This window comes from Neodiprion lecontei, chromosome 6 (genome assembly GCF_021901455.1).
Source record: "Neodiprion lecontei isolate iyNeoLeco1 chromosome 6, iyNeoLeco1.1, whole genome shotgun sequence".
Classification (NCBI taxonomy): domain Eukaryota; kingdom Metazoa; phylum Arthropoda; class Insecta; order Hymenoptera; family Diprionidae; genus Neodiprion; species Neodiprion lecontei.
The window spans coordinates 28445882-28470988 of NC_060265.1; the positions used below are offsets into that span (position 1 = coordinate 28445882).

The 25107-nt window shown below is 38.7% G+C and overlaps 2 protein-coding genes across 3 annotated transcripts in view; one reads left to right on the forward strand and one right to left on the reverse strand.

Moving 5' to 3' along the window:
- LOC107217864 (microtubule-associated protein futsch) overlaps nucleotides 1-8121 on the reverse strand; it is a 68195-nt gene extending 60074 nt beyond the window's left edge. Inside the window, exons 1-2 of the mRNA XM_015655550.2 lie at nucleotides 7608-8121; nucleotides 4457-4663 (exon numbers count right to left, since the gene is read on the reverse strand). Coding sequence (XP_015511036.2) covers nucleotides 4457-4661 — 205 coding nt within the window. The 5' untranslated portion in view covers nucleotides 4662-4663; nucleotides 7608-8121. The remainder of the gene's footprint in view (nucleotides 1-4456; nucleotides 4664-7607) is intronic.
- Nucleotides 8122-14179: 6058 nt separating this feature from the next.
- Nucleotides 14180-20436, forward strand: LOC107217874. Of its 2 annotated transcripts, none has more exons than XM_046743739.1 (6): nucleotides 14180-14534; nucleotides 17339-17507; nucleotides 17767-17936; nucleotides 18447-18506; nucleotides 18673-18785; nucleotides 18940-20436. In XM_046743739.1, exons 1-6 carry the CDS (start codon nucleotides 14427-14429, stop codon nucleotides 19196-19198), a joined length of 879 nt encoding a protein of 292 aa, XP_046599695.1. In that variant the 5' UTR covers nucleotides 14180-14426; the 3' UTR covers nucleotides 19199-20436. The 2 variants fall into 2 exon arrangements, with proteins under 2 accessions (XP_046599695.1, XP_015511046.1); XM_015655560.2 differs by having other exon boundaries at nucleotides 14182-14534; nucleotides 17743-17936.
- Nucleotides 20437-25107: the final 4671 nt, after the last annotated feature.

Sequence of the window (25107 nt, forward strand, 5' to 3'; positions counted from 1 at the left end):
AGACGTATATTTCATTGCACGCAAGAAAAATAAAATCGTTGTTATCAAGAAACGCTTCATGCGGTTTTCAAAGTCGCGTGATACTCGAGTATATCGATAAGCTTCATACTGCCGAAGCACGATGCTCGTAATTGTCACGTTTATCAATGAGTTTATAAGCATGGCCGCCACAAATCTGATTTCTATGTGTACATATTACCAACAGTTTTCATTTAATTAGTAGTCACGAAGGTTGTGTGTAAATACGAAAATAAAAAACTTCGAGATGAAGAGACGGGGCTGGGAAAATTACACGAGCATAAAATGATTAATTAACAAGTGAAAAACTGCGTGCACTGCAAGATAAGCGCAATGTTATTATTGTTGTTGTTGTTATTATTATTATTATTATAAAAAATAAATCCGACGACCGTGAGACGTTCGATAATCTTGATGCGTGAGTTACGGTTCGTTAATAAATAGATTAGAGAATTTGACGCGAAATCCGTTCGCCTTGCAAATTTATACACGCGATTCATCGAATTCTCGCGAGAAATATTTCGTCACTTGGATATTTTGAGACGATGAGGCGCGTAGTCGTAGCTCAATCGTGTGAAATCATTTCTTAACGTGATATTATCTATAACTCTGCGGGAATAACGCCGGCAATTTTTTATTGGGATGAAAAATTTGCACATCAGTGTAAAGCGAATAAGTAAATAAATGCAAAATAAAATAACTTATTGTTATTTTTCTCCTTTTCAACAAAGTATGAAGCTGTTACTCGAGATAGAAAAGTACAACGATATGATCTCATTATGCGTGTTCGTTGGTGAGGTATGCTTGTAAATTGTAAAATTTGTGAAATTGCATAGCATACGTGTTTAATATCCGTGATCATTTCGTTTGATGAAAAAGAAAAAAAATCAATCTCCGGATTATTTCGGTCTTGTCCAATTCGTAGGGAAATAAAAATTAAAAATATTCCTTTCATAAAAAGATTCAATTGCGTGTACGTATAATAAGATTAATAAGGACGAAAGAGTTTGGTGGTAATAGCAGAAGCAGATTCGATTCGAACGAGCCGGAGTTCATTCATCTTAAAGGCATCCGACCATTCAGCCTTCTTCGTATTTTGTAGTTACAGTTCTAGCCGTGTTTTATAATCTCATACTCTCAATTAAATCGAACAGAAACATTTCTCTACCAAAACACCGATTGCTGTATTCGCATGTACTTGCAAAACGAATACTTTTTTTTTTTTTTCGACCACAAGCCTGTGCATCATTTTCTAATACCATCAACTTTTCTTCTATTGCACGCTTTCAATCACTGCAATTTATTCCTTTTCTATTCATTATTTGGCGCGCAGTTTTTATTCTGCAACTAAGTGGACAAAAAAATCTATCGCCGTTTTTTTAGTCTTCAAATAATCTCGTGCAGTTATTGCGTGAAAATTGAAAAAGAAAAATCGAGTGAAAATCGAAATTTGCATTTATATAGCGAAATCGTCTTCTTCTGCGGCTCCATAAAAACGTCATCCTTGATATCATACTTCAATTCAGAGAGTGCTTTAAAGCCGTCTAAGCGTTTTGCGGCGATGTTTAAACGCGACGGGAAAACGAGAGAGTTTGCAAATAAATTGTAAACGTCTGGAGAAGTTTATAGTGAGCAGAGAACACGGCTCGTTAAGATCCCGAGAAACGCAGCGTGCACATTATAATCCGTCGACGGGATAAAATTTTGAATACGTATTTTAAGGGCGGCGTCAGGCGTCAGGCGACGGAAGACGAGTCGAAGAAAGATGGCGTCGACTCTCGAGTCGTCAGCTGCGGTCCGGGGTGCGAGAGTCTAGCTAACCGCAGGGTCTTTCCGTCTGTAAAGTCTATAAATACAAACGGTGCGCCGCATTTGAGGCCTTGCAGAGGGTCGCGGCTTCGGGTCACAACCCTGAAGCTTGAAACGCACGCAGTGCAGTGCAGTTAGGAGCGAGCCCAAACGAAGGGAAGGGAAGGGAAGGGAAGAGAAGAGAAGAGGAGGCAGAAGCTGCACCGGGACAAATAGAGAAAATCCTCGATTTATCGCTAAATTTACTCCGCAAATATACGCCACGTCCCTCCGCTTTGAGTCTTCTTCTTCTTTTCCTTCTGCTTATTCTTGCGGTTCTTCAGAGGAGAGAAAGAGAGAGAGAGAGATAGAGAGAGAGAGAGAAGCCCTGAGAATTTTTTGTTTTGTTTACTTTTCGACTGCGAAACCGTCGTTTTGGCCGTTTTTCCCATCATGTACAGAGGCGAAGCCCGTTTCGCGTCTGCGAAATTCCGCGACGCGTTTTAGAAACTCTGGGAATATTGTTAAAACGAGCGATTATACGTGTGTCGTGTAAGGTGTCTACTGCTGGAAAATACCGCAATGCGGGATAAACCTGAAGGCGGGACGCCGGTATAAAACCCCGGAGCGTCGTCGTCGTTATTCGGACGTAAAACGATCCGTCGACACGCTCGAAACTGCCTTGCATACCGACTCAAAGTTATAGTAGGGATAAAATTGAACAGCTTCTAATCTCTTGACAACGTGAATCTGTAAACGCGACTGTCAGACTGTCCAAAAACGAAAGACGAAAGAAAAAATCGAAACGCGAAATAACGAGTGAGACAAAACGAAAATACAAGATCTACCCCTAACCTGAAGTTCTGCAAAATGATCCTGATTTTTGTTTTACACCCGGCATTGCGGAAAGTTGCATTTAGGGTGAAAAAAATATTTCTAACAAAATTCGATAACGCATAATACTTACGATTTGGAGTGTCGCGTTTGACTTGCAAATTTCAAAGCTATACCCGTCGTAATTACTTTATACATTTAGAACGAATACCTGGAAGGGCGCTGATTCTGCAAAAGCGAATTATAGCGGATTTGCAATCACGTTTAAAAGGATAAAATACGTAACGAGCATTATATTATATTTATCACATGTATATCCGATGTGCGCTTTGGTAAATTAAAGTGTCGTTTCTATTTTCATATTCGAGTTACATAATCGCATAATTACCTTATCCCTTCGAACATATATCTGGGTTTAAAAAATATTTCTATCCCTAAAACGAAAAATTCGAATGTAAAATTGACGATGTATAGTTTCGACAAAAACCGCATCGATTTTCATCGATTTACATCGCTAACCGCGAGCTTGCAAAAAAAAAGAAAAAAGATCAAATAAAAATCAAATAAATCAACAAACAATTTCCGCCAAAGATTAAGTTTGAATTGGATTTTTTGCCCACTATTAATGAGCTCGTTTCCGTGTCATCGAACCGCTGCACTGACGAGGTCGCGTGTTACACAATTCGGATGGATTAATTGCAGATGTATGTACATACCTGAGTATCGACTAGCTAGTTAGCTGCAGCCGGCGACGTGATTTCGTTTTTCGATTAGTCCGCAGAGTTACGTTCGTGCAAGTTTCAAGATACAATGTGTATAATGTATAGAGTCGGAAAGTATATAGCTAACAACTTAATGCTCGATAAGGGAAATATTATTGCTGCACACTCGGTCGGGACTTCGGTAGAGACATTTGCACAAACCGGCAATATCAATAATAATATTCAACGCCTGTAATCGAGATAAGCGACAGCTGATAGGCTGCGATAAATTCGCCTCGCCGCGGGTGCCGTTCCGTAATCGATTACCTCGGGATTCGAAGGCATTCGTCCGGACCTAAGATATTCGAATATCATTTTTTTTTTTCATCTTCCTCTCTATTATACAGAATTTATTGAAACGATTGCAGCGCTTCGAGAATCGACAAATTTCAAAATAGTCAGAGAAATTGCATCATCGTTTCAACGTGATGTAATATTTTATTTCTAACTGGTATTTTTTTTTTTTCTTGTAACTATTGAGACCGTGAGGTTTCCTGACAGCACGAGTTATTTTATGTTGTTGCGATAAAAAATATCGAATCTTGAAGATTTTCCCAAAAATATCAGAACTTCTTTAATTTTTGAGAACCTTCAACTTTTGCCACTATGAATTTGCACAAATTATCTGAATTTTCCCTGTTTCACGTTATTCTTAACCGGTTCATTGTTTCTGCCTACATAAGTTCGTAAATAAATAATCCAAGTAGAATATTACACACGTTTCTCACGGCAGTGTTGTCGAAAAGGAAAGACGACCGAGAAAACATAAACGAGGGTTGAGCTTCATCCGGACAATTTAATCCGCAAGAATTAGAGACGCGATTATCTTGTGTATATATATTCGTTACAACATTATACTGCAAGTAATGCGCCAAATTATACCTTGCACGTAAACCGCGGAAGGCATATTTGCCTGTACAACGCGTATAATTGGTAGAAGAAACGTATACGTCGTTAGAAGAGAAATTATTGTTGCATAAAATCGGCGATAAAATATTGTAGGTATCAGGTTAAGTTAAGATGGCCGTATGTAGAGTGTAAATATTTCTACTCACCTTTCGCAAGACGGTTAATGATCAAATCCTTGTGTTGTGCGGTGTGCGGTTCCGGCAAAACCACGAGGAGGTAGCAGCCGCTCAGGGGCGAAGGCGGGGGGTGGATTTGGGCCCCGGTCTGCGTCGTGCCGGCGCTCTGGTCGCCCCCGGGAGTCGATTCGCCGCCTCCCCCTCCCCCCTCGCCGGCAGGCTCCCCCGTGCTCATGCCTGAGGGATGTCGAACATTTCGTTGTCGTTAATAAATTCACCGTGCGTAAAACGGATATTTGCATAGGTGTGTTATAAATTGCTTAAACGACCCTTGGAAATGTCCGAGTTAATCAGCGTGGATGGAATATTAAAATTATCGAGGATATATTCCGAGATGGAAGAATTGTTGAGAGAATATTGGGAAATGTAAAAATCGTCGAGAGAATATTGAGAGATGGTATAATTATTTGGAAAATATTTTGAAACGTAAGAATCGTGCGGAAATACAAGAGTTTTGAAATATTGAACATGTTGAGAGATTATTCTAGAATAGTAGAATCATAATATCAATGGTAATTATTTTATACCTGACGAGGTTCAAATGCTAAAATATTTCACAAGATTAAAGATGTTCATCGATCAAACCCGTGGAATCAAGTTTTTTTTTCCGTCACGGGATGTTTCGAATAGAGTTCCGAGAGAGAAAAAAGCTCAGAGGTAAAAAACTGAATGGCTGTATTATAGGTACAGGAGTTTGATCGATATTCACTCGCACGTTGTAAAAATAATATATATATATATATATACATATATGTACATGTATATTGGTTTCCTCAGTGCGTAGGTTGATACTCGAAGGCATCAATCCTATATTTCCGGATGTGATTTCGCGTGGAAGGATTATATCGCGATCTTGGAACAGGTCGATTTAATTTTTTTTATACTCGTTAGTCCGACATATTTCCCAGCTCAGCTACAACACAATTTCACAATCGTAATTGTAATTGTACAGCGATTTATACAATAAATTGATACAGCGGAAGATAAATAATTCATGTAGTTGTAAATGACGAAACAAAAGTCAGGCTATAAGTAAGCCCCAGTGTGTTTATATGAAAATAAAGATGGTAAATTGGGTAAGTTGACTAGTAAATTACATAATGAACAATCATTTTTCCAAGATATTCCAAATACTTGTAATCAATACAGTATCGACAGAAATAAAATATAAGGTATTCCCGAAATACTTAGCGAAGACTTTATACACTCAGTTGAAGTGATAAAAATCGAAAAAAAAAAAAAACCATACGCGTGTTAAATCTTCAACAGAACACTCCGTACAGCACGTAGATAATGAAAACAAAGTAAGCGAAGGAGCGATTAAAGTGAGTTAAAACTGTTTGCCGCATAACGATGACCGAAATTCCGCAGCAGCCGCATGCAGCGTAAGGCGTAGCGGTATTTCACGAACCGTCTATCGATCCACGGAAGACGTTAGCTGCAACGCGAATACGTCTACGACTTTAAACGACCTGCATTGAAATAATACCGCACCGCGATACAATGCCGTTGCCGATAAACGTTCGGAGTGCCTAGACAGGCGTTAAGATACAAGCGGGGGTCGCGTATCGCGCAAGAGGGGTGAAGCGGTAGGTGGTGAGGGAACGCGGAGGTAAAGCGAGAAAAATTAGTTAATCGAGGAACCTCCTCCTCCTTTTTCGAGGTCTTCGCCGAAAGCGGCGAAGTAACGATCATTCGCGTGTCGTATCGACTATCGAGTAACGCGGCGGAATGAGCTTCGATGCACGTCCTGTGTTAGAAACGTGATGACGGCGTGACACGCCGGCCGGCATGGCAACCGTCGAGTGGTAAAAGCCGGACGGATCGGCCGCCCAGGTGAGGCTGACCCGACGCGCTTTTATCACTGCAGCGAGAAGCGCGTCCGCTTCCAGTGGAAAAAGCGTAACTTGTCGGCCGCCCTGGGAGTCGAAATTAAACTCCGGGAGTAGACGACGTGCGTCCGTTTCGGATGTACGACGAGATTTAAGCCACAGAGAGAGAGAGAGAGAGAGAGAGAGAGAGAGAGAGAGAGAGAGAGAACGAAAGGAAGTTAAAATGAGGAATGAAAGTAGGATGAGAAGCTTTCGTTGGATGGAAGATGAACTGGCGATTGTCTGGCTTCGCTACGCGTTGAAGGTTGCACAGGAAACGCGAGGAGTAAAGTAAACCGGACATGAAGTATGATTTACGAGTTTGGCAGTAAGTGTTTTGTAGTTTCTACGCTTGTCGTCGTGATGAAATCTGATTACTGTACCGCCGAGGACGACGATGCTTCCATTAGCTTGGATTTCAGAACTGAAACGTAACAAAAAATAAAAAAAGGATCCAGACCTGCCTGGAATTTCGTTGACGATAATTTAGAGCGTGTCTAGAGCGATGAGTTTTTGATAAAAATAGAAAAAAAGACGACAAGTTTGTGTATACGGTATATCTATGTGTCGCGTATGCGGAACGCACCCCGATTGTGAGACACCGCTAGAGAAAGAAGTACCTCGTCAATTTCAAAATGGCGACCGTGGATCTATGGTGGAGAAAAAAATTTCAGACGAAAATACCTTGTCGGTGATCGGTTAATTTACCGCGAAATTTTCAATTGCAAATCTCGTATTTAAATAATTATACGAAGCGATGAAAATCCGTTGTTCTTATTCACGTTTCAACTTATCCCTGAGGAATAAAAATCTCCCGTAGTGACATGCTATATCGTTACGGCAATGCGGCAAAATTCACAAGACACACAGAGGCTCTGGTACATAAAATTATCGTTATATAACAAAGAATCTTGCTATTCGTAGGTAGATTTAGAAAGGCTGCAGAGTTGAGAGAATGAATATGAACGAAAAAGAAGAAGAAGAGGAACTAATTTTCTACAGAGCTGACACTTCGGTCCTGTCAGTTATTATATACCTATTTCTGCAGCAAACGTCACACGGATTTTAACGTAAATTAGAATAAGAGCAATGCCTGGCAAAAGAATAAGTAGAAACGACGATCTGTGACGAGTTTTTGGTGCGAAGTGTACGTGCCGGTTGCCAAGTTCACAGTGACTAAGAAACCGGCGAGCACAAAGATGCGGATTATCGGTTGGTCCTTGACAGTAGAGAATGTCGGTGTGACTAACCTGGTCCTTTCGAGTGCCCAGCGTATCCTTGGCAGGTTCAAACGGACGTCCTTATGCTACGACGGCACCGGTTTAAACTTGAACTAAACGATTTCGATTTCGTCCTCCTCTATTTCGCCCTTTTAAACGTGCGTCGTCTGATCCTATCGGCCTCGTTGCTGTCAATTTTCTTAGAACGAAGCGATCGATCGGGGTTTCGAAAACTTGTTTCTTTCCTCTATTTCTCTCCCTCCCTCTCTCTTCAAAAAACTGCGAGTACAATTCGAAGGCCCGGCCCTCGTCCGTCGACAGTTCGAGGCCGTCTGCGTCTCCCCTGTCCCTCTTTTCCGTCCTTCCCTCCCTCTTTCTGTCCCTCTCTGTCTATCTATATATCCCTCGGTCCGTCCGTCCGTCCGTCGGCCCAACCGTCCGCCTCGATCAACTTCTCGTCTATCACGGTATCAGTAACAGCAGCAGCAGCAGCACCAGCAGCACCAGCAGCGCGGTTGTGAGCTGCCGTCTGTCTGACAGCGAGCAACTTCTGCAGCTGAGAGCTCGCTGCTCTGCGTCCCGCGCCTTCCCTCCCGCCCCCACCGCCACCCCCCACCCCCGCCTATAGCCGCTTCCTTCCTTCCCTCGTTCTGCCCCTCAAAACGCCCTAGCCTCTCCTGACACGCGCGGAATATCCTCGCGACTCCCCCACCAGGTTGTTCGATTTAAATGCGAACCCGCGAAATCCACCTTCCGGATTTTGCACGTTTTTGCAACGTCGGTTACCTCAAAATACAGGTTTTTCGGACGTCGGCGTCGCGTTGGATTTTCTACAAAAATGTGGAAATGTTTTTCGTGGAATTTCAAAACTTATCAGAACGTTGAAACGCACGATAGTCCAAATGTAGAAATGTCAGAGCTTGTGAAAAGCAAAATATGAAATGGTCAGAATTTTTACGATTCTATACGTCTTATATATTCTTATTCATTTCCACAGATCTGCATTTCGACTTTTATAAATTTAGACTATCTGCGTTTTGTAATTCTACGAAATAGACTTTTGTCTTGGACAATTCGATATTGCCACCTTTATATTGTATAATCTTTTTGCATATTCTACACATTTGAAGGGTCATGTTTTCCTCACTTATTAATTCACTTTCGGTACTTTTTCGTACTAAAAACAGTTTCGCAATTTTTTAAAATTTCTCTTTACACATTTATTTATTCAATTGTTTTTTACTACTGTTACTGAACCGATTCGGAATCTGATTATGTTACATTCGCCTAGTTTTTAAAACACATGTTTCCAATCTCACAAGTTTTTGTATAATTATAGTTTTGACTTGACTCCGAATTATCTACACTAAAATTCTGCAAAAATCCGGTAAAAGAATATTTTCTTCTCTCAGTCAACTTGATAGTAAAGTAGGAAGAATCTATAATAAAGGACGGACATCATCTAAGAAAATCTTGGCGAGATTTATCGTTTTAAAAAAATCAAAACTGCTTCCATTTCGACTGTGTATTTAAACACAGGTTTGACAAAATCGAGTCTTTGCAAAAAAAAATTTGCATTTCACCGGATGACCAGAATGTTCGTAGTTGTTATCACCATCACTGATCTGTACTTTTTTCAAATTATCGGACCACGAATATTTTCATCAACCTTCCTTGCAAAATCGAAATTTAAAAAATAAATAAATCTGAATAAATAAAGATAAAATCTAAAATCATTCCTCGTCAATTTGCATTTTTCCCATTAAAAATACGTATAAACTTTTTTACCAATCTAAAATTCAAGACGAAAAAGTTCCTGCGATCATGAGAAGACAAAAAGAGGATCAAGGTTCGCCCCTGGGAGTCCTCATCCACCCCTGGCGCCAGTTGCGCGCATGATTCGCGTTTCACCCCGCTAGTCATGTGGATTTCTGGTTAAAACGTTCACCCTGCGTGCTTAATTTCCTTCAAAAGCGTCGATGATCGGAGTCGCTTCTCGGTCTCAGTAAATTAAAACCAAAAAATCAACACTCGGAAAAGGCGGTCCGATATTTTTTTGCGACTTTTCCTTTACCCGAGTCACTGCGCCGCCGAGCTTTGAGCCACGTCGTCCTTCCGGCAAAACCCCCACCTAATTCCACCTGAACGCAGTGCTGGTATTGACCGCGCTACTAACAGTGCGGAATACATTCGCCCGGAATTATTCATCCCCCAGCGGACGTTTCAGCGACGTATTCCGCCAACACCATAGGCCTATTTTATGGCTCCGACAGTACAACGATTGTATATGGGGGTAACTCGAACAGAGGATGCTTCTCGTTTTGAATGTGAATTATTTTTATTTTTTCTTTCCGGCTTTCCTTTGTTCAGTTGGAATGAAAAAACTTTACACCTTTCTCTTCCTCGATTTCCCCTCTCATCTCGAAGCGAGCTTTAGATGCAGAAGAATCGTTCTTCGCGACGAGCCCTGCTGACAGATCCCATTGGAATTTCGTCACTGTTAAAGCTGCCTGATCTGACGGCAGACTGAGGTTCAATCTGTACGAAGGCGTGCTGAGTTATTCACACGCCTAATAACTTCCAAGGCCCCCTTGACAAACGTCGCTCAACGTCAACGATCGCTTAGTTCGCGTTTTCCCCGAAAAACGCGACGGATTTGTTGACTGCTTTGTTCGTAATATATCGTTATTGTTGTAAAATTTATTTTTAACATTATTCATCGAACATTCGGGATAAAACGATTTTCTCGAGAAGGTTGGTGATTTTGAAGTTAATACTTGTCGTAATTTGGTACTAGGAAATTAGTATTTGTATTAAATTATTATCTAATTCGTGAGTTATGAATTATTTTCGTAAAGCAAGAGATTTGGATGTTAATTTTTTTATTTCAAATTATATTCAGATTGTGCAAAAATCTGGGAGATTCATTCGATCTCAGACCACGGTTATTTGTTTTGTCGAGTTAACTATTTTCTACCATTCACTGAACTTGTGATAAATTTGATATTTTGTAAGTTAATTTAACATTACTACTCGTTGAAACAAAATCAATATTAGCGTACTCTTGAAAAATCAAATATTGAGGTAACGGTTCTATTAACGTGATATGAAAAAAAGTACCTTATATATTAGTGGAATTGTAGATAATACAGTATTCTGTATAAAACGATTTAAAATGAAGAACCGAGTCCGAACTTTTGTTTACGAGTTGAATAAATTTTTTTCCATCACATTTGCGTATAAATAACATCGTCGTAGCTAATTCGTCAACTTAAATGGCGAATTAAGAAAAAAGAATTGATCCTCGGCTCGACGGCCTCCTTAAAGTCGATGCTAAATTTTTAGCCCTCAATTAAAATCAAAACATCGCGTGTAACACATTTCAAATCTATACATAACGTCAAAGAATTTTTCCTTGCTTAGTTATACAAAAGAGGAATACAGAGCTGGGTGTAATATGTAAATTTAATCAAGTGTTCTAGATTCAGCGGCACAACAGTAGCTGAACTGTGAAACGTTTACCGGACCGAAAAATCTGCTGCGCGTGTACATGTAACACGAAGTATATCCGTCTCGATCAGGGCGTGATAGGGCTAATTAAATAATTAAATATTAATTAAAGACGGATCGAATATCTGTCGAAGTGTAACGAGACACGACATTTCCTTCATTACGTTCCAGATCATGCGGCGTTTGTAAAATAAGTAATATTCTAATTTCTACGCTCGATTCCGTTTCCTTCACATTAGTTTTTAGCGCGTTACTCCGTTCCCCGATTTGTTAGTAATTTTTGCAACTCGGATATAACGTCGTGACTGAGTGACATTTTGCTTTTTCAACGTCCCTTATACCCGCTGCAGTCGATATCCACTCGATCATGCGAGCTTAATCTTCGAACTCTCTGAAACTTATGGCGAAACTTTGATGGACGAGGAAAACTGCTCGGGATAAATGTGACGTAGTAGACGAGGTATACATACATGCATGTAATAGATTTGGGTAGAAAAGTCGGTGTAGCTTATACAGTAAAAGTTCGTGAAAAAAAATACAGGAGTTTCGCATCAACGAGAGTTCATTTTACATTATAATAACGGTAAAACACGTCTGAGATATGCATTTTAAATTATTCTGAAAGATATATATCCGTCTTAATTATTTTCAAATATCTCAATCGTCTATGCGGTACATGAAAAAGACCTTTTTTACACCAAATATCACACTGATCTCGTTCCAAGAAATTGTAGATTACAGGAAGGAGAAAAAAAATTCGACCATAAATTATGCCTACATTGGCAACAAAAAAAAAAAGGCATCAATGATATTCAAGGATGGAATTTTAGAGCACCGACGTAATAAAGTATACGTGTATATATAATGAATCTCTGAAAGCCAATTTATAACTCGAAACAAGTCGATTATTATACGAAAATAAATCATTTGCATGACGATATAGACCACGTGTGTATACGTAGGACGGAATAATTCGTGTTTCGGTATCTGGCTTGAAGAATTACCTAGTAGAACTATAGAAAAAGGTGGAGAAAAACAAATTGTTCAACAATATTGATTTTGTAAATCACGGACAAAACAGAGACTGCAAATCTACGCAGAAAATGCTTCACAATGTGTACTGCAATGCAACGTTTGTGGGTCGCTTTGAACGTGTGTTTGTGAGTACGTTTCGAGCTTTGAGAGTTCGGGCGAATTGGAGAGAAAATAAGGAAAAGAATAATATGTATCTACCTGTGTAAGTACCTGCCGTAACGCCTTCAGCAAACATTTCTCTACCTATCACACGTTTTGCCTGATGAAAAAATTGTACACAACATATAAAATAAATAATCAAATAAATTACGTGCATCAAATATGTATGTACAACATAAAACGAGAACCAAGAAAATGTACATATTTTGTTAAAATATTTTCTTCACGTTTTTTCGGGGCAATGGATAAAAATGAAGAACGAGAAACAATACAAGTAAAAATATTTTATAACTCAATGTTAGAAATTATAAAACACTAATACTTAAAATACTTGAAAACTTATGTTTAAGCGTGATTTGAACGGAACATAAAATTTGTTTTATACGGTTTTTCTTTCCTTTGTTTCAATCCTTTTACGAGTTTCGAATTTCAGTGGAACGCAATTCGTTAGTCCTTCAAAGGGTAGAAACGCGAATCAACCGTGATGGGGTATAAAAAAAAAAAAAAATACAAACAAGAATTAATTAATGAAAAAGTTATATATACATATATCAAGAAGGTTCGTGAACTTTGAATGAATTACAGCCAACGAGTGAAATAAGACGCGTTGTGCGCAAAAGAGAAATAGTAATAGAAAATGTTTGTTCGCAAGCCGTGGCTGGCAGCTCGTTTGTGCCTACTTATCCCGCCCCCGTTACAAGGGGAGCTTTCGTTGGTCGTTTGGACCGCGAATTAGTGGTTGAAAGTATAACCCGGATGTGCAAAGAAGAGGAACCGGTGTATACTCGGCTGTAACACGAGTACTTGATGCCTGCTTCGGTGATTGGGGGGTTGTTTCTTTGGTTTATTTATATTTCTCAATTTTTACGCAGAAACGCCGTGACAAGACGGGAGATAATAATTGATAGAGGAGTGAGTTAGGTGTTTTGAGTCGTTAAATGAAGAGAAATTCACTGATTCACGAGGGCAAGAAGTGTACGAAGTTTGGGCTGAAGACGATTAATCACCCTGCGCCAAAAAGACGGCGATGCAGAATCTTTTTTCAACCTTCCACGATTCGAATCCCCGCCAAATTACATTGGCGAGTTGACAAAGGATTTCGTGTCTGGCGGAATATATACGATATCGCGGAAAAACGTTGCGACCTATCGATAATAACGAGTTACGCAATTAAAAGCTCCGATTTTTCTACGACTTGAAGTGAAATTCAAATTACAGTAAAACGGGCATTGATGTCATAATTTTGAAATATTATTGCAATAATTGTAAGTACCAAATTTTTTCCTAAATTCAACTGTTCCGGCAGTATCAAATTAAAAATTGATGCGAGTATCTTTACCTATATATGTACATACAACGAAAAAAGAATATCAACAGGTTCTACATTTTCTGCTTACAACTATGTAAATATATTTCCTTGCATCACGTTTGAGATAGTGAAAAAGTTAAATATATTATAATATGCGTGGTGGAAGAAAAAAAAAAAAAAAATGCTTTCGATGGAATAAAACCGAGGCCAAACTCGTGTTACATGCGATAAATCTGCGGTGAAAATAATGTGAAAAGTGAAGGTATGAATTTTTTATCGTTTCAACCGTTTCCGATTCTCAGTATTTCGAGTCTGAAAATTTTGTTTACAAATTTGTCACTCCTTCGAGTAAACGGTATCGTTTTATACACGTGTGGAACGGCTTACGTGTTAGGTGTAAAAACGGTTTCTGGGTAATAAAAGAAACGAAAAGATCTTCGCCGCATACAGATTAGGTACACGGCAGCGATGCGTTGAAAGTTTCAATAAAGAGCGCCCCCCTCGCATAATTATAATAACGATCCGCCAGCGCTCCATACAGGAACTTGACTGACGGGTTGACCGCCGCTACTGCCGCTGTTATGGTTGTCATTTGAAAGTGAAGACTGGTTAGTGGTCAGTGGACGATCGGAGTAGTGAGTGGAGTCGCTCAGCGAGCAGTCGCGAAAGCGTTATAACCGGTTGCAACAAGTGCAAACAAGACGCGAGTTATTTGTTTGCCAGAAGGATTTCGACAAAAGTATCAAGCACGGAACGAGTTGGCAATTTTCAAATACAACGTTAAATTATCATAAAGTGACTGCAAGACACGCGCGAGCGTCAAGAATCAAACCGTTATGCAAACAACGATGTGTCAAACGATGGACTGCAGGTGCCAAAAGTCTACGCGAACAAGAAACACTTGGGCGTCCCGTTTGCTGTTATTCGCAATTTGTACTCTTTGGGTATGTGTTGACTTTTCTTTTCACTGGTCTCGATGTGGTGATATTTTTATTTATTTTTTCTCTTTTTCGTTTTCATCTCGAAAGTAACGATTTTTCATCCAACGATGTTACGTGTATCTCATTCCTTCTCTTTAACACATTTTTTACGCGTGTTTATGAAAAAATCATTGGTAGGTACCGTAAGAGCTTGTTTTAATAACCACTGTGTAAAATTGAACTTACGATTAGAGATTTCTTGGGAACGTAACTCACTTCAAAATCTAATTTAGGAATATGAAATGCGACGCGCATATTTTGTTTACACAGTCTGATTATACCCAAATATTATATGCATTCTTGAATACGAATATGACTGCATGGGGCCCAATGCCGTTTAGAAAATATTGTGAACGATGATAATGCATTCGATGTATGCATACACACACATATATATATACATCGAATGCATTATCATCGTTCACAATATTTATATATATATATATGTCCCCTTCAGCAATCTTGTTATACAAATATGTGATACTCGGTATGTATAGATACATCGATAACGATCATAATTGCTTCAACGGTGGTGGAAAACATTTTAGCTCGCATTTTAGTGAATTTTTGATTCACGGTAGAGACCCGTTTCTACATAATAAATGAAGAGGAGAATTAAAAAAAGGCTGTAATCAGTGTCTGCGACCATAAATTAAGAGAAAAAAAAAATAAAAAATGGTCAGCTAACGCTTTTTTCTTTTTTGCGTTGAATAATTGAATTTGTCTAGAAATAGGAAAAAGTGGGACGTGTACAGTCTTTTTTATAATCCTTTTCTCGAATTAAAGAAACTTTTAAACGGTTGAACTCGGTCATAACATTAAACGGAAACACGATAACCTTCTTCCGTTAAATCGTTATCTTAACCTACAATTGCGAGAAAAAATTTACCGCAAATTATAATGGAACCTTGTACGGGCATTCTTCCTGTTATAACTTACGGCAAGGATTTATTCTCATTATCGTTGTTCGAAGCTCGTTACATTGTAAGCATTCAGGATTTCTCCATGAATCTTTTTTTCTTCTATTTTCACATAATTCAGGTATCTCTGGCAATAACCAAGTAAAAACATTAAAACTATTTTTCACTCCTTACGCCTTTGTTTACGTGTATAATAGAGCAATATCCTCGTCGAAGTATGTGCAGAATTTACAGTCAGCACACCTGGCAACAAATAAACTGCGAACTTCAATGACTAGCAAACTGAACTGGTTCATTGTGGGAAAAAGTGTAAACGTCGCCAGCCGCATCGATTCTGCATTTGTTAAAGTTGCAGTCTACAGAGACTCGTTATCAGATCGTTGATAAATTTGTATAATAAAAACTATTTCTAAATACCGGATGAAAGTGCAGAAGGAAATTACCACAATAAATCAAACTTGAACACTAAAAGCGTGTGAGATATATTCAAACGGCTGTATCAACCGCAAGAATTACAATCAATACGAATCAAAATCCAGCTAATCATTAGAAATTCTTTCCTGTTTGCGGTTTTTCGCTTCAACAGTACGGGACATTGTTACATATGATTAAAATTTTTCATTTTGTTTTATTGATTAATTTTTATTTACCAATCATAACATCGTGCATCTTGTCAAATAGAAACTGAAACGCTTTCGATGCTCATTCGCGGTGAGAAACTGCTCGGCGCAACACCGTATACCGCAAGCGAGTTAATTAGGTATACAAGAGTCTCCGGTACAACGCAAGGACGACCAGTTCCCTCGGTGGGATTTGTATTTTTGTGACATTATTTCTTGTTATTATCGTCACTATCATTATACATAATTATAAACGCACACTGGCGTTTTGTACATTCGCATACACGCGATCCATGCACGGATAAAATCACATGTATGAAAGCAACACACACTTGTATAAATCGCGAATTCCGTATCGGCGTGAATGACCCGAACTAATATACATATAATAGCTGAATCGAAAATCACAAAGCAGACAAAGATTCCGGGTAATTTCGTTGATATGTTGATTGGGAAATTTAACGCGAAGCAAATGGTGTATTTTACCGAAATACGCCTGCACGTCGGCAACTCGAAATACATTTTAACCGATCGTCATTTGTCTCGTCCTTCCCGAATGACTGACTCTTCTCCAACCTCTCCAATCATGGACTCCGAAACAAATGTCGATCGGTTAATTTGTCATCCAAGTTGCCGGAATGCAGGCGGTTTTAGTTTGAATGTAGCCTGAATTGCATAAATGCAGGCGGATTCACTCTGTTAAATTGCTCATGTAACATTTCCACGAAATGACCTGATATGAAGGAGACAAGAGTTTGTGAAAATGTTGCGTATGATGTGTATTCTCATATCTCTGAGATTTGGAAAAAAAAATATCAAAGATTTGTGCCATCAAATGGAAGATTGAAAAACATTATCATTATTGGACACGACTTGTTCGAAACTATTCGTCTCTTCTCGGATACAAATTGATCAGTAAAATTATACCGCGATTTGATGACTAACAAATTTTCTTCACTCATTCAACTCGACCCAACTTTACTCCATTCGGTTTAGGTGTAACAAAGAACGCTTGGAAGGAGCTGAAAAGTCCCATTTAAACTTTAAATTTTCATCATTCTCTACTTGTGTAACAACTCCTAGTCGCAATTTTTGTTAAAAATTCGGAGCGGTTCAACATCCAGTCACCTCTGTCCTCTTTTTCTCTGGCATTTCACATTCTCAGTTTCTTGAAAACAGGAGAAACAGTCCGGAAAATGCGGTAACGACTTGTTAATTATCTCCTCAGGCGGTGCAGCAAGTGCAGTCCATGCCCTCCAGGGATGTGACAGAACTCGATTCCTTCTCCAGGACCCGAATTCCGGTAGAATCTCACCGGCGAAATCCCGAGGTCCGAGAAACAACGTCGAACAACGGAGTGAGAAGTCGAGGAGAAACGATCCCGGAAAGCCGACGAAGTAAGTGAGAAAAAATGGTTTGTCTTTGTCTTAACGTGTGTGCAGAGAAAAAGTTTACTTGTTATATTACATACCGATTGTTTAGAATAAAGTACAACAAAAGCCCGACACTTTGATCCTTGATCGATATAAAATTTGCGTATCATCGGCGTAAATTCGCCAACCGATTTATTTGACAAAGTTACGTTGTTCGTAATCTCTGATCGGAGCTTAAAATAATGTGAAACTCCTACAGACAGCGGCAATATCAACTTTCCAGAGGAAGATGTAAATCACCGTAACACTTCAACGCGTTTCACGGTTCCCGTCCGGATGAAATCCTGCACTGGTCAGACATACTGCGAGGAAGTTGAGTCTTATCCCGAGGATATCGTGAGGAACGTATTAAGGAGAAATGAAAATTTGAAGATATTCGCCGGCATCGACGAAGTGAGTTTCAATGAAATATTTCCAAATTTCATTATAATTGACCGCGACGAAAAAAAAGATATACGTCTAGAAGAGAAATAATGAAAATATTCCGTAAATTTCCTAGTACAATTAACCGTCAACGCACGTCGTTTGTCACTGCTGAGAAATCCCAACGCCTCGGTATCCTGGAATCGTTGCATTACCAACTGTTCTGCATATTATGCGGTTGTTCGCTCGCTGCATATCGTTACATGTTACTTATCATACTCTCTGTATTGACAAAGCATTGAGAATAATTATAACAATGATCGTGATGCGATGCGATCAAATTCCGACGACGATTTCAAACTCCGATACAAGAATCGCTCGGTAGAATAATCTCGATCTTAATCAATTGCTTTTACTTTTTCGTCATTAATTTTACATCGCATTTATGTGAATGATTAAAATCTCGTTCGATGCAATAGAATTATTTTACCGTAAAATTTTACAGAATATAATGACCGAGGCGTGACAATCTCGTTTCAGATCCAGATCGATCATAGGCTAAATCCATCCGAAGGTACCGAATCGCTTTGCAATGCGGAGGTGAGAATTACATCTATATATAAATATTTCAGTCGTTAAATAAATGAGAATAACAATAATACTTTGATTTCTGCATATCTCATAATATAAGACAAAAATTAGAATATAGAAAATGATACTTTTCTTTCAAATCGTAAGTACACCGAAGTTAAACATTACTTTTCAGGTAAGGGTCATATTTCCAAAAGAGGGGGAAACCGATACAGGCGATCGGCTGCTCATACTCCAGGATCCCGCGAGTGGTTTCAAGCAGGGTGTGCAAATCGAGAGCTGCGGAACGTGAGTATACACGTGTATAATAATAAAAACAACAACAATAATATCTTACTTCGAGAATAAATCGAATATCGACAAGTTTCGACATTTTCGAATCAAATCGTTTCTTTCGCATCGTGCTTTTTTTTTTTTTTAATTCTCTTTCATTACTTTGCAGAGGTCAGATCGGCGGCGCTTGCAAGATAATCGACAAAGCCATCCTCGGATACAAGACGGAATGCACACAGAAGTACGTTTACAGAGTAATGGCTGCGCTCTCGAAAGACATGAAGGGAGAAAAGGCACGCGTCAAAATGCCCTCGAGTTGCTGTTGTCAGATACAGTTTGTCGGCTCGCGAATCGGCGGTCGCATCGGGATCGACAAGGATCAAAGTCCAGCGCAATATACGAAGACCTCACACTCGCGACGCAATTGAGTTGACAATATTTGTTCGACTGCGTTTTTACCCCTATTTTTTTTTTGTTTTTTTTTTTTAGTCTTCATTTTACTACAATATGTTTGTCGAATTTAAGTTATTCGTTATGTTATAATTTACGTTTGTGAATTAATTGAGGGGAGATAAAGAGAGGGAAAAAAAAAGCAGGATAAAAGTGAAAACTTCTGTGAGAATTAAACTTTATCGCCACATATACATCGTAGCGTGATTTTTTATTATCTTCGATTGTCAACTTTCATTTCATTTTCTAGTTTCTCTTTCGTCGATTTGATTCTATTTTTTTTTATTAATTTTTTTCTCGTTCTTTTTCATTTTTTTGCTGCCGTTCTTCAAACCAAAAATATTGGGCAAGATTTAAATCAATATGTTTATTCAAATTGTAGGGCATATATATGATAACCTACGTTGTGTGTAATATTATAAACGCTACGAAATTATATAGAATTTAGCGATGACGCTTATTCTAAACCGAACAACATTATAGGCGCAGTACCGTGACTCAATTCCTATTAAATTTTTGATGACGTAACACGTTCGACGCAGTTCTACCGTTGTATATAACGTGACCTTAATCCATGTTACGCGCAAAACCAGGTGCATTGTGAACGAAAACATCAAGGTTTACCATTATCGTAATGATTTTTATTTTCTCATATTATTCTTAGCATTCATCGGTATGCATAATTGTTAATGATACATCACGATCATCAGTATTCGGTCTTCGTGACATTTAATTGTAAGAAAACGCAGTTGAAGTGAAAATATTATAAATACAATGGAATAAAAAATCGAAAATCAAAAGCCACAATATTTTAAAAACCAAAGTAGCGTTTACATTAGGCGTACTGTATTTTATTTGCTTTAAATAATTCATCATAATCAAGTAGGTACTTTATAACTTAATGACCTTTTTCGCATTTAAATGCTTCGTTATTACGTCGATTGTTTCGTTTAGATATGAAAAAAAAAGAAAAAATTGAAGAGCAAAAAAACTTTCAAATCTTTGAAGAAAAATTACTCTATTATAATTATCGTTATTGTATCTTGTTCTTAAATTAGATACGCAGAGTAAGTAACCTTCTTTCCAGATTTATAGATACACGATTCGTTAAATCGCGTCATAGACTGTATCATTATTTTGTAATATGTACTTATTACCCTGATTATTTCGAATGAAATGTACGTTTAAATAAACGTATTATAATGTTTATACACAACTTTAAGGTTTAATTGAATTGCCTCTGCCGATATGTATAAATTGAAATTATTTGTCGAGGACGATTCAAGAACTGGAGATCGATGAAAGGCTCAAGATACCCGCATCAAAGTATAGAGACATAAAAAGAAATTTACTAAACTGTAGGTACCTGAAAGAAAATTTTCCCTCGTCACGCGACACGAAATATTATAAAATGTACTCACGGTACGTAAAAACCTGGAATTAAAAACGCCTCGAAACAATGTTAACGCGTGTTTATCTAATTTTCAAAAATATACAATTCGTTCATCCGAATTGTGTTGATAAAAATTTCGAGACACATTTTTCCGAAGAATTTGTGAAAATTTTTCTACCAACGAGACTGAATAAATCCCTTTTTTCAATCTTCAAGCTCTTTCCCGTATTCTCATATAAATCAGTGCGAATCGACCCTCGGAAATCTGGATAACCTAGATTAACGTTTTTCCCATTAGAATCCGCATACCGTGAAATTAATTCGCCTAACTTTGAGTAGCTAATTTCAAAAACGGGTTTTACCTTGTACCCGAAAGTTTACGCAATGCTACCCACATTATTTTGCAAAACGATAAGAGCAGAACAATAAGAGTCTGATTGTATACCTGGGGGATGTTCGTAAGGCTGTTGATTCTTCGGGAAAGGTAAAATCGTTCGTATACACGGTTATTAATACACACAAAAGAGACCGACCAATTTCCAATTTACTCTGAAACTCCCGCGTGCGTTTCCGCTGACGTATACTTACAACGACAACCTAATAATATATCCCGTGTAGCAATGGAATTTACCGTATAAATCGCGTTTGTAGAGTCCGGTACGCGGTGATCTGCAGATGATGCAAACAATACCGGATATATATATATTTTCCACTTGTCCTCACGTCCATGGGATTACCATGGTGCTGCAGGGACTGATGTATTATATTAGGGGGACAGCCGACAATTAATCACGTTTCGTTCCGGCGTTCGAGCACGCGGATGACGATACAACGATCGTTGTGAAAAATGAATCAATTTGCTTCCCAGAAGCCACGAGAATACGGGACAAGAGTTTGGTAACACTTGTTTTTTCCTAAATCCACAAAGAAAGAAAAAAATATCTCTACATCACGTGTTTGCAGATATATTAATCAATTCGATATTCGTTTAACAATAGTTTCGTTTTGATACAGCTTAGAGAATTATCACGGAGATAAATTCCGTCACAACTATACCGTGATTGAAAAAACGAGCCAGACCCGATTCGTATAATTTTTTGATAAATTACTCGGCGAGTGATCGGTGCATTTTTTTTTTTTTTTTTATCTCATACGTTGTCGATTACCAGAGATTTTTCAGAATCAAGTCCTAGCATTGATTTGCAAATTTGTCAAGTTGTTGTTCTTCTTAAAATTTATAACCGATGTTTCTTTTCTGTCAATCTGTATTCACTGAACTGATGATCTTGATTCCCCAACGTGACGTTGTCCCCCCCCCCCCCCCCAATACAGATAAACGGTATTTTCGTGAGAAATGAAGCAGAAAGAGAAAATAATAAAGAAAGAAATAAAAATAAAAAAAAAAAGAAACGTTAAACGTTGCAGTGGAAATAAACTAACCAATTAAAAATATTCAAAAAATTTCAATGCCGGGAATTTCAGTCGATAAATAATTAGTGGCGTACCGGAATCGTCGTTTCATAATTATACGTTACACCGAATAAACGTCGATGAGATATTTTTTTGTGTAAACCGTAATTATCACGATAACATAATAAAACCTGCCAGAAAAACCTATCGACATGATAAATTTCGTTACTATATCGATACCTCGTTAAATATAACCAACGTATTTATGTATATAATAGGAACGATTCAATTACGGTTCATCAGACTTGTAGCGTACGGATGCTGCGGGCGATACCGGAATATTACCCGTCTATTAACGATGAAAAAAAAATTCGGCTAGTTAGCCGCTGAGAATTCGTGCCGTTAAATGATCGATAAATTGGACCGATCCATCAGCCAACCGATGGATTAAATGGCGATGATGATAATTCAGGGGCGAACAAAGTATCGTTGAAAGATGGCATAACGTCGAGGGGATGAACAGCTCCTCCCTTTAATAATCAAGCACGGCGTCGGTTTCGCTGCAGCGAACTGCAGCAGGATGCAGGCTGCACAGACTGCGGACGGAGTATAAGTTCCGAGTGTAATATAACGATCGCCGCGCGAGCCTAAGTAAGTGTTGAGATAAAAGCGTTTGCCGGATATTGCGCATAGTCGGTATAAATTATTATTGACAGGTTACAACCGGCGGCTTGAATTATGACGACGTAAGTATATATCGTTCGTATAACACATAACGGCACCCTCCCTACGTACCTATCTTACGTATTTACCATTCAACCTTACGATGCCCACAAATTGGCAACTCCATTATCGCCGGGGTTAAGATAGGAAAAAGAACGACAAGTTTTCACAGAATAATATACCGTGAATTCTTCTTTTTTTTCCTATTATAATTGTTATTATTACACACACGTATTTCGTAAGAGAGTTCGTGTATAATTGCCAAGAATGGATGGATAAGTGGAAACCGCATTGTCTGAATCAAAAGATAGAAAAGTTAGAAAAGATAGATAAATAGACAGATATTTGGTTTACAAATGTGCAGTACGTTGTACAGAACAATTAATTACTGCTCAGTGTATAATATAGGTATAAGGTCTTGACGAAGAAAGGGAGGGAAAAGGAACGACGAAGATATATTTAGAAAAGCAGAAGATCGACGTTAAATAAATTCGCACTTTTTTCGCTTAAAAGCTGCATCGGCTGCAGCTCACACCTTTGACAAAAGACTCGAGTTTAGACGCCGCTGCAGATGCCCCAGCTTATCTTCGCATCTTTATTACAGCATGTTCCTACTTATCCTCGTCCTACAAAATGGGTCTGCACAACCGTAGAAGTATAGTACATAAACGTATACATATACAGGGTATACACAGATGTAAGTATCATCTTGAAGCAGATGTTCCGCAGATATGTTTTGCACGTACTGGACCTGCGAGAAAAAAGCCTCGCGTATTTCTTCTGAATTTTAATACCGCCCACCTCGTGTACGGCATGTTTATTGTTTACACACGTGTATAATGCACGGAAAAGAAACGTCACTCTACGTATTCGGTCTGGGTCTGATTATTCCGATGGAATTTCAATCCGTACGATCATGCGAGTTTCCCTCTTGCATCCGTATGAGAAAAGGGGATAATTAGATGAGGCAAAAGACGGGGATCAGGAAATGTCAAAGTCACCGAAATGATGGATGCTAAATTAGAATTTAAGAAATCGAGTCAATTTCTATGACTAGTTGAACAGCTAAGTTTTTTTTTTCTATGGTATAACGACAATGAAAATTGTGCAACCTGTATTATATCTACTTGAATATTTTACTTATTTTCATTGCCAAACAAATATCGTCATATTGTTTATCAATACCATATGTAACATGTATGTATAAGTTATACATTATTCGAGTAAAATTTGAATACTGCGAGGAAAAAAATGGTTTTTTCTTTCGTATAGAATACTGAAAAAATCAGGCATTCGGATCAATTTCTAGACAGAGCGTTGCGTGCACGAGTTCGTTCAATATCGCGGTCCCAATAAATACCAACACGCGTCTAAATTGTCCACATATAGAATGTAACGTGTAGGCTCATCTATTTCTACGTAATATATCGTATATTTTATCGCGAGGATAATTCGCCGCACTACGGAAACTAGCTGACAAAAAGATATCGAGTGATATAATACTTGTACCTATATACAAGCCCCACATTTGCGTCTCGGTCAAGGGTAGTATAATATATTCTCATGTACAAGATTCACTTTGCGTTTCCCGCTATAAAAATTTGTAAGAACGTGAAATGGAACGATGCAACAATTTATTATTATACGTATTTCCTTCCGCTGTGTGGTAATACTCGGTGTGAAAATCAATCGCGGATGTACCAACCTGCCAATAATATCTTTTGGCAGAAATCAACCATGCAGGCAGCAAAGGCTTTCAACGACCGCGTTGCGACCCGGCCAATCGCCGACTTAATATATACCCATCTATACGTACACCTACATACCTATGTAGCACCTGCCTGCTGCAGTTCAAACTGCAGCAATGCTGCTGCCGCAGCGAAATCGCGTTTCACGGATGATCGGAGTTGACGCCATTTAGCAATACCGCGTCTCAGAAACGCTGCGAACATGTATATCTGTAGAGGCAACGTGAAAAAGAGACCGGCTAGTCACTGCGGCAGGTTTGTATAACTTTATACAACGCGAGCGTGTCTTACGCATTTTTTTCACGGATGTTTTCCGGTCACAAATCACTCGCTTCTATGGCGGTAAAGTGAGTCGAGTGCGAATGCGCACGCGCGGTGTACAGTAAAGACCAGTTTTAAGTAAAGACGCGCATGCGCAGTCGCGAATAAGTTCGCATTACGAGATCCTAACCTCAATTTCGTGTTTGGTGAAAAACGCGTGACATACACTTGTCGTATAAAGAATCGTGTGGAACGAGGAAAGAAATATTCGTCTTCGGCTCACCTACGATTCATATTCCAAATTTACGCCCGACCTGTAAAGACCGAGTTTACCTTTTTGTAACACAATATA